The sequence below is a fragment of the Temnothorax americanus genome, unplaced genomic scaffold (genome assembly GCF_048541705.1).
Source record: "Temnothorax americanus isolate GAGA-0224 unplaced genomic scaffold, ASM4854170v1 Scaffold4, whole genome shotgun sequence".
In the NCBI taxonomy this organism is placed as follows: Eukaryota; Metazoa; Arthropoda; class Insecta; order Hymenoptera; family Formicidae; genus Temnothorax; species Temnothorax americanus.
In genome coordinates this window covers 2,312,146-2,325,332 of record NW_027509547.1, presented here as the reverse complement: position 1 = coordinate 2,325,332, position 13,187 = coordinate 2,312,146, and the positions used below count along the sequence as shown (strand labels likewise).

At 41.9% G+C, this 13,187-nt stretch overlaps 2 protein-coding genes across 8 annotated transcripts in view; one reads left to right on the top strand and one right to left on the bottom strand.

Moving 5' to 3' along the window:
* Tio (zinc finger domain-containing protein tiptop) overlaps positions 1 to 13,187 on the bottom strand; it is a 148,992-nt gene that overhangs the window by 112,198 nt on the left and 23,607 nt on the right. The window contains exon 1 of one of the 4 annotated variants that reach the window (XM_077415172.1): positions 10,812 to 11,451. The exons of 2 other annotated variants lie outside the window; for them this stretch is intronic. In XM_077415172.1, coding sequence (XP_077271298.1) covers positions 10,812 to 10,929 — 118 coding nt within the window. In that variant the 5' untranslated portion in view covers positions 10,930 to 11,451. Of the gene's footprint in view, positions 1 to 10,811; positions 11,452 to 13,187 lie in introns of those variants that run through there. One more of the 4 variants, XM_077415175.1, reaches the window with a different exon arrangement.
* The window catches only part of LOC143902358 (uncharacterized), a 69,014-nt gene continuing 67,646 nt past the window's right edge, over positions 11,820 to 13,187 (top strand). For all 4 annotated transcript variants that reach the window (XM_077415183.1, XM_077415182.1, XM_077415181.1 and 1 more), the window contains exon 1: positions 11,820 to 12,755. The gene's annotated coding sequence lies outside the window, so the exon portion shown is untranslated. The remainder of the gene's footprint in view (positions 12,756 to 13,187) is intronic.

Sequence of the window (13,187 nt, the reverse complement as noted above, 5' to 3'; positions counted from 1 at the left end):
CTTTTGTTAATGCTACTTGCCCTCGTATTCGAGTATTAGGTCGAGTCATTAATGAAAGAGTAATTTGTCCGTCATCTTTCGCGTGTCGGTGCGCGCGATGCATCGGAAACGGTGAGAGCTCGGCAATTCTCTTTCCTTTTCGTTTTTTTTTTCACCGCGCACAACTTCGGCGGAGCTTTCATGCATCGCGGTGCCGTAATATGCGTGTAGCGGAAAACGCTCGCTCGGGGAACTTCGAACGTCACCGGCAGAGGCGGAAGATGACGTTGGAGCGTGGTATAGAAAGCGGGAGATGGAGAGATGGCTACTTCAGTGTGTTGCTGGCTTTGGACGGATGGCCTGTCGTCGGCAACTTAAGATTGATAGAAACCTTTAAGCCTTCACGGTCCGGCATAGAGCTACTCCCGCCGTTAATTTCGAGCCAATGTGACGCTCGCTGTTCACCGATGAGCCATTTTCATCGAGTAATAATCCGCTCATTCCAAATGTTTTAATATTATAAACATTAATTTTCGAGGAAATTGAGAAAAGTGAAATAATAAGAATTGCTATGAAAAGGAAAAACTAATCATATACAGATATACTATTGTTTTAGCAAAAAACTTTAATTACAGATTGTAATCGCTTTCGCTTATTAAACCTGTTAAAGAAGTTAAAATCAATTTAGATTTACATTTTTCCCAACGTTAATTTTCATTAACGATTCCCAAAGTTATTCCGATGTTTTTTTTTATTTTGTATGTTAAAGCTAAATATTTAAACATCTCAGATGAATATATAATTCTCTCTATATGTGTAATTGCGATCAACGATTAGCTCCGGTCAAGAATATTTTCACACTTCTCGCGGCATCGGTCGTGACGTCGTTCTCCACGCGGGCGTTCGTTAAGAGAATGTCCGTCCGTCAGTAACAAGCGCGGAAGATGACGTTAGAGGATGGTACAGGGAGACGGAGAGCGGTAGGTAGGTGGAGGCGGCTGCTATCTGCACCGTGGCTGACACCTGACGGATAGCCTGGCGTCGGCAACGCGGGATATTAATTTGGTAATTTATGAGGCCCGATTAGGCACCGCTATCTGTCGAGCTAATGCGCGAGCCGTTGGCAGGTCATCGCCAAAGGGCCCTGAGTTTCCTGCCACTAGAGGCCCTTCCGCGTCAGGGACAACGCCGGGAGCTAAGGTCGAATATCCCGTTAACGTAGCGCGATGTTACGCGTTTCCCTACGTTCGCAATGTTCGCACTGTTCGCAGACACACGAATCAAATATGAATACCGAATGAAAATTGTAATTGAAATCGCATGGTATAGAACTTCATTAAAATTGATATCTCTTGTAGTTAATATCTTACATGTTTTTATAAATTACACACAAAAATCGTGTCTCTTTAATTATCTATATACATAACACCTTTGAAAACTTTAGAAAAAGATACTTTTCGCACGTTTTTTTCTTTGACAATTTATATTAGCAACTAAAATTAAATAATCATAATTTTAATAACACTGACATCTGAATATGTGAAAATTAATTATTCAATCGACATTATACGGTTATTTGTTTAAAAAATTTAATATTGAATGTCTTAATCATCTCGCACAGATTCAATTTATATATAAATCGTGTTTTTGTTTTAAATAAAAATAATATCTTCAATCCGATAAAAGATGTCAAAGGGCCAATCTAATCGCGAGATCGTGCTTCGGCAGCTGTCATAAATCTTCCGTTGTTTACTCGCATTTGCTTACCCGCGAGTGTTTCCCCGCGCATTTAGCGACAGGTCTGATCGACGAGTTTGCCAGTGCGACTTCGCTCTTCGAGGATATACATATACAGGGGCTTCTACCTTCGGCCCCGATCGACCCACCTAAGCCGCGTTACTTCTGACATGTGATAGATGGATGCACAATGGAAGAACACGCGTGCGCGCGTGCGTGTTACCGCCGCCCGGATGTGTGGGTATCGTCGTAGGTGGATGAGGATGAATGGCTCTCGTCAAACGGAAGGGACCGCCCGCCGTTTCGCGCCATAATACTCGTCCGCGTAAGAGGCATAGTAGGTCGGCTTATTGATGACCACGCGGCTACTTACCTACGAGAGAACAAGATATTTACCGAGAGGCTCGGGAGACCCGCGGAGTTGCTTGCCACCCGGGCTTTTTCGGCCCCACCGCCCGTGTACTATTTTATTAGCGAGCGTATTCCGAAGGATATCGATTGTTATTTACAATTACCTCGCTCTCGAATCTCACCGGTATCCGAAGAGAATTCAATTATACACACGTAACTCAGAGTTACGAGGAAAAAGATGCTGGATTTCTTTTTTAGCTTCCTACACAAATTTTTCCACAAATAATCATCGACACCTTGGACGCGCGAAGCCGAGAAATATTATTTCGTAGCGAATCTTTTTTCCCGACGCGCGAGTTTCAACATTTTCGGCATCGTAAAGAGAACCGAGAGCGTTCAAACACACAGTGATAAATACGCGATGATTATATATCTTTCGCGCAATAAATTTGTTTGATGCTACGCCTACATTCGCCACGTTTATTGACTCCCCCTCACGTCATCGTGAAACCGGACACGTTATCTTTATAAAACTCCCCGGACTTCCTCGGCCGTGAAAGCGTTAATCGCGAACGATCTTTCTCGCATATTATTTTCCGCGTGCCAGTCGCATTCCCGCACGCAAAAAAAGTAAAAAAAAAAAAGGAATTACGGAGAAATCCAGCACTAGTAAAAATAACTGAAAGCGCGCGGCGGCTGGCGGGAGACTTCCATAATTGTTGAATCAATTTTGACACGCGTCATAAATGTCTTGAAAACGCACTTGAATGCGCGACACACGCGTTTCACGTTATCAGGGGAAAATTCTCGGCCGAGATCTCAGCGACGATAATGTCCGACATCTATCATCGAGAAGTAACGGCGTACTTCCTTTTATTCGACGTCGCTCTATCATTATCACGCTATCCCGACAATTTATCAGTGCGTGCCGAATGCTAATTGGGAAATTAAGTATAGCGCCACAGCGGTCACGACGCCCGAGAATGCCGATGCGATGCCTGGTGAAAAAGAAAAACCGAAGGAAAATCTCCGATGGTAAAAATTGGGAAGTGTCTGTCGGCGGAGAAACGCTCTCACGTTTAGCACCTCGTAAAATGACGGAATCAGGCCCGTTCCCCGCACGATCCACTTATTTCGCAGCTCGCGTCTCTGAAATTTCCAGCGCCGTCAATCTACCATGTCTAAATCGATCAGATCTTTCTCTTTCGCACATGAATAGAGTGAGATAATGAGTGAAGTAAATCACATAGTTTTAGATAGAAAGTTATTTGAAACAAACGTGACCATTGAAGGAAACATCATTAATTAACATATCTATAAGGTTTTTATTTTCGATTAAATTTAAGATATATCGTAAATATAAGTATTTATAGCTCAAAAAGAGAGAACAAGTGGGAAAAGAAGAGAAAAAAATTCAAAAAATTTTTCTTATTCACCCAAGAAAATAATAAAACCATTAAAAATAACAAGAAAAATTTAGTTTATAAAAATTTTATTTACAAAAATAATTTAGAAAATTAATAATTCCTTTATCTGGGCCGCTTCTCTCAATTTCTATAGAAAAAGCGGTTGATTAAATATATATAAATTTAAGAAAATCGACAAGAACATTATTTACAGGCTGACATTTTAAGTTTTAAAGGTCTGAGATCAAGATGATATTTAACGGTGATTCGACATAATACTGTGATTATCAATGCACAAAATGATGATTCTGGATAATTTATATTAAATGTCTTATGAGAAAGAAAGGCAGAGAAAAAGAAAGAGACATTCGTCATCGCACACTTTGCATTTAACGAACGTAATAAAATGCCTAATATGCGATTTAACAAGAGACTCATTAATATTTTTTTATTCCAGCAATATTTTCCGCGAACATATGCACCGATCTCTCCATTTGGCAGAGAGATCTCGTCTGGCGGGATCGAACTTTCGGCCGCATTATTCAATTTAATGCGATCTTTAAACGCGTCTCGCGAAGCGACGAGCGAAAAAACGGAAATCATCGGAACGACGCGAAAGAGACAATAATCCGAAATAAAGCAAAAAGGACAACAGCAAAAAAAAACGGAGAAAAAAATACCTTTAGCGGAGTGCCGATGCGAACAATGGTCGCCACAAATCAACGGGATTATGCCACTATTTCACACATGGATGTGACCGGCTCGCATGATAAATCAAGCTGTCGTTCGGCCACAATAAACAATAACATTCGGACGGCCGGCTGGCGGGACGGCTGGTGCGACTCTTCTTCACTTAAGTCGATCATTCGCTCGCGCCGCGCGTTTTCGCCGGCCTCGGCCCTTCTGAATGCGCGCCGTTTCGCGTGATAATAAAACGATCGATGCGCGACGTACGCGCGTAAGAATTTCACGAGCGGACGGGATGATGATGCGACATTTACGCAGGACGATCGATATCCCGCGCGCGCGGGGAGATTCCTTTGGGATGATCGATATTCGCAAATTTCTCTTTCTCGCCTTCATTGTTGAGAACTTCTCTACAACAGCTATTGGAAAATTTATATAATGCAATATAAGTGTTGACCGTACGATGTAAAATTAATAGATATTTTTATGCATTTCCTAATTTATCTTAAAGATTTAAATTTAAACGAATTCTGTATAAATTTTTAAAAATTGTTTTAAATTTATTAATTTTTTTAAAATTATGTGCTAGTCAAACTTTGGGCTGATATCATAATTACAAAATCATCTGTTTTATATTAAAAGTCAAAGAGCATTAAATTAAATTTTGGTTAAATTAAATTAATAGAATTAAATGTTGAAATAGAGCATTTAAAGAGAATTTAAAGAAACAATAAAAGCTTATTCTCCGATTAATGTGTGTGCGTGCTATGTGATGTTTATTAGAAAATTTAAAATCTGTAATCGTAAACAGATCTTTATTCAAACATTTATTACGTCTGGAATAATTGAAATATGCATAAATATTAATTAAAGTTGCAGTTAAAAGATTTTACAATTCAGGTCACTTTCGTACTGTTATCGCGTAAAATACAAAACTTATGATTAATGTGGTTTGTAATTAATATACATATTCTCAATATCATCTCAATATCATACATATCTCATTTGTATAACGTTTTCGAACGAGAGAAATCTGTTACAAAATTTCTGTTACATTTGTAGTCTTTGCTCAAGAGAAATAGCGACTCGAAAAAATCAGGAGGATATAGGTCCGAGATTCGGTTCGATACCTTCGCGGGTCGAGTGTCGGGGTTTCTCGCTCGCCGGTCCGAATTTTCTGAGGATCGGCGTAAAACGAGTCGTGGAATTTGTTTGTCGAACTTAACCGAGCCCACAAAACCGGTCGTGTATACCGATCGCGGCGGAGTGGCCGGCCGGTACCCGCCGACTAATTATAGCCTCCTATTTATTTTATTTACGCGTATGCGCGCGGACGCACTCTCCGCTCTCATATATACGCAGACCCGGAGCAGAGAGAGAGAGAGAGAGAGAGAGAGAGAGAGAGAGAGAGATAGACAGAAAGAGAGGGACAGAGTGGTGCAGCCATAAATCAAAATTCCATTTCAACGTTCTAACGAAGGATCAAATAAAACACTTTAATTGACGTTTTTACGGCGGTCGGCAGCCGAAGTCGAACTCCTGCCTACACCCGGCCTGACCATGCCGCCTTGTTCGCTCGCGGGAATACGCGTGTACACGCACGACGACGTATCCTTGCTCTCCTCTCTCGCCGTCCGCGCTACTTTTTTCTCCCTCACTTTATTTTCCCCGAGTCGCTCCCTCGTGATCGAGGAAAAAGGGACCGCTCGTAAGGACCCGACGCGTGATACGACGCTGCTTTTGTACGACTCGAGCGAACATTACGAAGTAACAAAATCTTTCTTTCTCAGTTAAAACTTGAAAATTCTGATCGTATGATATCATGATCTGCGTTGACTGCGGAATAAAAAAATTCTTTAATTTTTTAACGATTTTCGAAATACGGCGCTACGTAAATATGGAGGAAAACGTTCTAATGTTTGCATTTCGATTTCCATAAAAAGATTGCTTTCTGCAATAATAAAATCTGGATTTACCGTAATCACGGTCTTAATCTGTGATTAAATAATTACGTGATTTTGATAAGTCAAGGAGATAGTTCAAAGTGTGCTGATTCATTTTCTTCATTTATATTGATATATCGAGACTGGTGATCCTCTTCACGTATGCAGTCACACGATATTGAAATCGATAAAAGAAGTAAAAAGCATCGCGATGATATCATAAAAACGAAAATTACATTAATACAACTAATATTATCAATGAGCAAAGCTCAATATATTGGGATTATGCGCGATAACGTTATTTTTCCTTGATCGAAGAGACATAAGTGACGTGACATATTCCGTCATGATATATATGCTTCGACACATTGGTATAATCAAGTTTCGAAAATCAAAGCTTTTTCGCAAATGCAAAACCAATAATGCGAGGGAATTATAGGAATTATAGTCAATGTTCAAGTCTCAGTACTCCGAAAAAATTAAAAACATAAAATTTTAAAAACAAGTTTCAAAATGTAAAAATAAACAATGAGGAATTCGACTGTATCAGATCAGAATTAAAAGGCCAGAGAAAGGCAGGAAGTAAACATTTGCGCGTATATACTACATAGAATTATAGGGAGGAGGGGGAGAGGGGTGATTATAGCGCTAGGGGTTATTGTTGAAGGCGCGTCGTTGCCGCATGGCGGCCGCTTACGCCGATTATCAGTAATTTCATGGTTTTTCGGGCGAACCGGCGTAAACATAGAGAGTGGTCTCCCTAGCCACTTTAATATCGTTTCGAGCCGATCAATAATAATAACGAAATATACGCGGCTCTCTCGTCCCGACGCCGATACCACAGCGACGTATTATAGTAATTTCGCGGCAATACGGTTTCCTTCTCCCGACGAGAAGATGCTCTTGGACCGCTGCTGGAAGGTCATCGATGGAGACTTTCCGAAGATGTTGGCAACCAATATGGACCAACTTTCTCTTAACTGTTTCACTATTAAATTCCAGTCCAGTATATTACATAACATTATGTAATACTTTTCCAAATAGAGATTTAAATTATCGATTTAAGTCCACTTAAAATTGAGAAAATTAATTACTCCGTTTTAAAAGAGTTAAATTTAATGTTGAATCCGCACTTTTGAAGAATAAAATTGATCTTCGTTTTGTATGATCAAAAAACGGCAATTTTTATTTTTTCCCGAAAGAAATAAAATCGAGAAATTTTAATAAATAAAGAAAATATATCGTCACATTTCATCTTATTTTCTTAATTTATTAAAATCACATTTCTTGATGAATGAAAATCGTGTTTTATTTCTTTTAGGCTGTCAAAAATTATAGGAAAGTAATGATAATGAATTAATTTGTACAATATTTTTTCGATAGATATATATAAACTCAAATAATATTTTTTAAATAAATGTGCGTTAAATTTAATATAATAGTTCATTCATGGAAATTAATGTGAAACACCGAGAAAAAAACGTTCAACGTAAATTTATTTTATAAAGCTGTAGACTAATTGTAAGTAAGTAAAGAGCGTGAACGAACACGAATGAAGAAACTTATTTTAATGAGTGCGAATAGCGCCGCGAGTATACGAACGAGCCTAAATTTTTTACATCGACGAATAGGCTCCATCTTTTCTCGGAACATCAAAGAAAAAGCGGTCACTATATTTATCCATGTCCATCCGTGAATGTTCGCAGTCATTTATCATATGCCAAATAGACTCGCAACTTGGCGGTCTGGTGCCAAGGAATTTTAAAGAAGAAGAAATCGATCGTCTTTGCTAGCTTGGATTCACCCTTAAATATTTTGTCGGCAACGAATTGGCAGGTGCATGTGCGGTGCTGGTCTTCACCGGCACACAATACTGCGATATGTCGAACATTCTCATCCTTCCCATTAGTTTTAAAAATTATTGAAATGATTTGATTATTAAATTATTAGATTATTAGAATTAGCAGTTGCATAACTCATATGAGTTACTAATCACGGTCGTTACGTAACTCACGCTAATGGCTTTATGGAATTAGATATTTTGCACAATTTATTCATTTGAAATAGAAATTAAAACGATAAAGTCGCCTTGGCATTCAGTCAGTAAATATATCCTAATATTTATATATATATATATATATATATATATATATATATATAGAGAGAGAGAGAGAGAGATAAATATTAGATTTGATAATAGGTATATATATATATATATATATATATATATATATATATATATATAACCGTGCAATATAAATTTGGCGTTTATATATTAGTGTTAAAAAATTGCCTACGCCCGCGTTAATTTGCGTCGCGGGTATCAAGTGGATCGTACCTTCCTGCGACAATACATTTTTGGCGTTATTATTTTGTTGCAGTATGCTGAACGCATGTCATGCACGATTAACGTTGGGGAGCGCCATGAAAAGCGCCGCGCGATCGTATTCTGATGTAATTAGTATGCGCGTGATCGTAATTAACCATGTTTTCACGAGTGAGCGTTAAATGCCGCAAAGAAGAAGCAACGAAGAAACGAGAGAAGAGGGGAAGAGGGGGAAACCTGTGAGAGACATCGGGCATCGGCGAGGCAATCACGGGATAAATTTATTTGTTCTCTGAAACTGACCACTTATAGTTATTATATCCGCGTAATAATTACTTTCAAAATGTTAATTATTTTGAGCGCCGCTGTAATTGAATATATCTGCATTTTAGAGATCAATGTATTATCAACGCGGCGAGTGACAAATTATCTTCTATTTTAATTTGGGGCGATGGATCTGTGAAAATTGTATTAGATATACATATATGTATGTGGAATACATGTAGATGTACATCAAATTTAATAGCATAATAATTCTGCCTGCTGGCATAATTCCAAAATCCTTCCATTATACAAATTGGTGAATATTCTTTTAACACGTATTACACGCGCAAGCACAAATGAAAGAATTTCAGTTTCAGGAAGAAATAGCGTATTTAGTTCTGTTAGCATATTTAGCATAGCATATAGCATATTTTACTTAATTTATCCAACAAGAAACACAACGATTATTAATTATTCTTATCCGTATAAAAAACGCCGATTCTATTCTAATCTTTTATATTCATAATTTCACACTCTGTATACATTAAAATCCGAAATCGCGACGCGGCGAGTTTATCGGCCGTTTTCACGGTCGCCGCGATCGATGCGTTGGAAATCGAGAGTTTGCAAGAACGTGCTGGTCACCTCCTCGCGTCGCGACCGAGGAAGTAGAGAGTATAAAGCGTAAAATTTATCACATATATTCCAAATCTTAAATGCTCTCAGCGTCTCTTTGGATATGAACAATCTAAATTGGAAAAATACGAATTAACGTTTCGCGCTACAACGGTTGACTATAAAATGTAAAAATAATGACGGAAATAAAAGTAGGAAGACGTGACGATATACGCTAATGAATAGATATAGAAAAACGTAGATTGAAAAAGATTGCACGACATAAATGATAAATACATTAATAAGCGGCATCTCTTCACTTTTCTTACATTCGTAATATTATATAAATTTTATTTATTTAATTATTCGTATAAAATTAAAAAATGTCTCCTTCAATTAAATTTTTACCTCTTCGTTAAAAAATAATAATTGTCTATTGTCGTTAAAAATCGAAAAGAATCGATGCCAGTTACGTTGAATAAATGATAATGTGTAATAATGATATAAATAATAATTTAACAATTATATCATCGATAGTTATTTGACAAGCAGAATGATAAAAGCATTTGCAAAGAGACCCGTTTACACGAATCGAGATAGAGATAAGATCGAGCTAGAGAGACAGCGAGAAGAAGGAAGGCGTACGCCGAGATAACAAAAAAGATAGGTAGAAAAACGTGGTCTACTCGTTCGAGTCTCGTGTTCCGAGTTCCGAGTGTATAATTATAATTTATATGTAGCTGGCGAGAAAAAGAGACGGAAGTTAGTGTACCGCCGAACAGGTCGAGTTTGCGGCTTGATTGGCGAGAGAGAGAGCTTTACGATTGGTGGCGCCAAGTGGTCACTGGTCACGTAAAGTCACGTTTGACGGCTATCGAGGGGGACCATGACGCGAGTCGAAACGCGGACTCGGGGGCAGTGACGCGAGAATGGAGCCGGCTTCTTCTCGGCACACCAAACACGCCGTACCTAAGTCAGCGGCTATATACCCCTTCGTGTTGTCGAGAAGCCACGACTCCATTCCGAATATCACCGTGCTCCACGCAAATTGACCGGCCGTTACAGTGCCGTGTGACGTCACGTCAGTGCGCCTAATTTCACGCTGCGACGACGCGGCGAAGGATGCCTCCCCGCCCGCCCGCCCGCCCGCGCGCGCGCGCGCGTAATTCACTCGCATCTCGCGAAATTGAAGCTTTCCAAATTCGCTGTCACATAGCGTCGCTTCTTCTCGACAGACAAAGAGACACGAGAAACGCGGAGCAGGCGCGACACGATCTCGCGCTAACGTAAAGCGACTACGGTATACACGACAAAAGTTTGCGCGGAAAGAGCGCGGGGAGTGAGGGAGGGGGGGGCGAGAACGTCCCTTCCAGAAAAGCCGGGCGAATTAATCGAGAATCATAACCGACCGCGTCTACGCGTAGAGAACAGCGCTCCGAAGCGTTCACTTATATACTCCTCAAGTGTATTTTCGACAAACAAAGAGAAACGATTGCGACTCACTTTGCGCATCGTCCTGCCAGTCCAGCCAAGAATGCCTCAAGTCCCGCAAGTCCGCCATATGCAATGACCCGAACAGGTAGACCGCGTTGCCGCCGGCTCCGAATGTCGCAAGACCCATTAATCGCGATCGCCCGGACCATCGGTGCACTCGAGACGATCGCCGCGTCGCTCGATTCGACACTCCCGACACTCGTTCACTCGCGAGATTCGCATTCGGCGGGTAAAAAGACGCGAGAAACACGGAGCGGTCGCGAGCCGCCGTCTCCCCGACCCGCGCGATCGGACTGAATACAGCCGTTAAAAATCAAAGTGAGAGGGGGGGGAGGGAAGATGCGTTCGTCAAGCGTTCGCGCCGCGACCGACGCCGGTTTCATAAATACGAGCGATATTACGCGAAAACGGAGTAGACCACTCGCAAAATTTCTCGAAAGATGAGTTACGTATGTATGCAGCTGGGTCGAAATAACGCTTTAATTCTGTCTTACGGATTAACTCACATTTTCGCATAATATTTAAAACACCGCGCGTATGAATTTCGCGTTACTCACGCGAGAGCGGCATATCGACTCGCTTGACATTAGTCACGAATCACACGATTCGTGTTCCTGCTCAGCTCATCGCACTCGTCGCCGCGCCGAGAAACACTGTCCGTTTACTCCGTTTACCTATTATTTCGGAGAGAAAGCGTCGCTCGCGCGAAACGTCGCTCCGCTACCGTTTATTTACCGTTTTTGGCTGCGTAATGTCGCCCGAGGTTGGCGAGGTTGTTTACGTTTTTTCAGGCTTTTCTTGGAAGAGCCTCGAGCCTCGCGCTACGCTCGCGAACCACCGTCGCTCTGCCACCGTTTATTGGCTGCGTAATGTCGCCCGAGGTTGTTTACATTTTTTTTGGCATTTCTTGGAAGAGCCTCGCCTCGCGCGACGCTCGACGCGGCGTATACTCTCCCCACTCCACTATTCCCCCACTCGCCGAATTTTTCCCATTGTCATATAGGCGCGGTCAGTATTAGTGCGAATTCGGGGCTGTGTCGGTGTATTCAGTCCGCTCCGCGTTTTTCGCGTTCTCTAAACCCTCGTTCGTCACCCTCGATCGTGAATCTTGTGCTTGATCGCGAATGACTGCCAAAAGTGTCCTGGCCGTATCGTCTTTGTCTTGAAAACGAGTGCTATTATATGTATATAGGAAGAAGAAGACGAAGAAGCCGGAAGTGTCGGAATCGAGCGACGTGAACGTTTTAATTGACTTATCGCATAGACACAACGGATTTAATGGCTCGTCTACAATAGCCGCAAGAGTATGCTGTAAAACGTATAAACGGTAAGCTATTGACCAATAAGGTTTTCACAATTCGTGAACAATCGACCGTGGTTGGTCAGTATAGCTTACTGCTTACGTTTTACAGTAGGTATATTCTTGCGGCTATTCGCAAGCGATCCGCGTCTCCTCGTTCGCCGAGAGTGAATTTCGCGTCGGAGTAACGTATCTGTCGTCGTTGCGTACAGTGAATTTTTGAAAATTTCCGTTTCACCCGCAAGTGAATTCGGGAGTCGCGCGCGATCGCTGATAGGCCCGCGAAGCGCCGCTCGCGGCGTGAACGCTTGACGAACGCATCTTCCCTCCCCCCTCCCCCCTTACTTTGATTCTTAACGGCTGTATTCAGTCCGATCGCGCGGGTCGGGGAGACGGCGGATCGCGACCGCTCCGTGTTTCTCGCGTCGTTTTATCCGCCGGATGTGAATTTCGCGTGCGAACGAGTGTCGGGAGTGTCGAATCGAGCGACGGGCGATCGTCTCGAGTGCACCGACGGTCCGGGCGATCGCGATTAATGCGTCTTGCGACGATCGGAGGAGACGAGGCAACGCGGTCTACCTATTCGGTCATTGCAAATGGCGGACTTGCGGGACTCGGGGCATTCTGGCTGGACTGGCAGGACGATACGCAAAGTGAGTCGCAATCGTTTCTCTTTGTTTGTCGAAAATAAACTTGAGGAGTATAAGTGAACGCTTCGGAGCGCTGTTCTCTTTGGTAGACGCGGTCGGCTATATGATTCTCGATTAATTCGCCCGGCTTTTTTGGAAGGGACGTTCCCGCCCCCCCGCTCCCCGCGCCTTTTCCGCGCAAATTTTTGTCGTGTATACAAGTCGTAGTCGCGTTACGTTAGCGCGAGATCGTGTCGCGCCTGCACCGCGTTTCTCGCGTCTTTTTGCCCGTCGAGAAGAAGCGACGCTATGTAACATGGCGGATTTCGAAAATTTCGATTTTGCAGGACGTGAGTAAATTACCCGCGGCGGTACATTCTTCGCAGCGTGAAATTAGGCGCACTGTCGTGATGTCACATCGGCATTATATCGGCCGGTCAGTTCGCGTCGAGCATA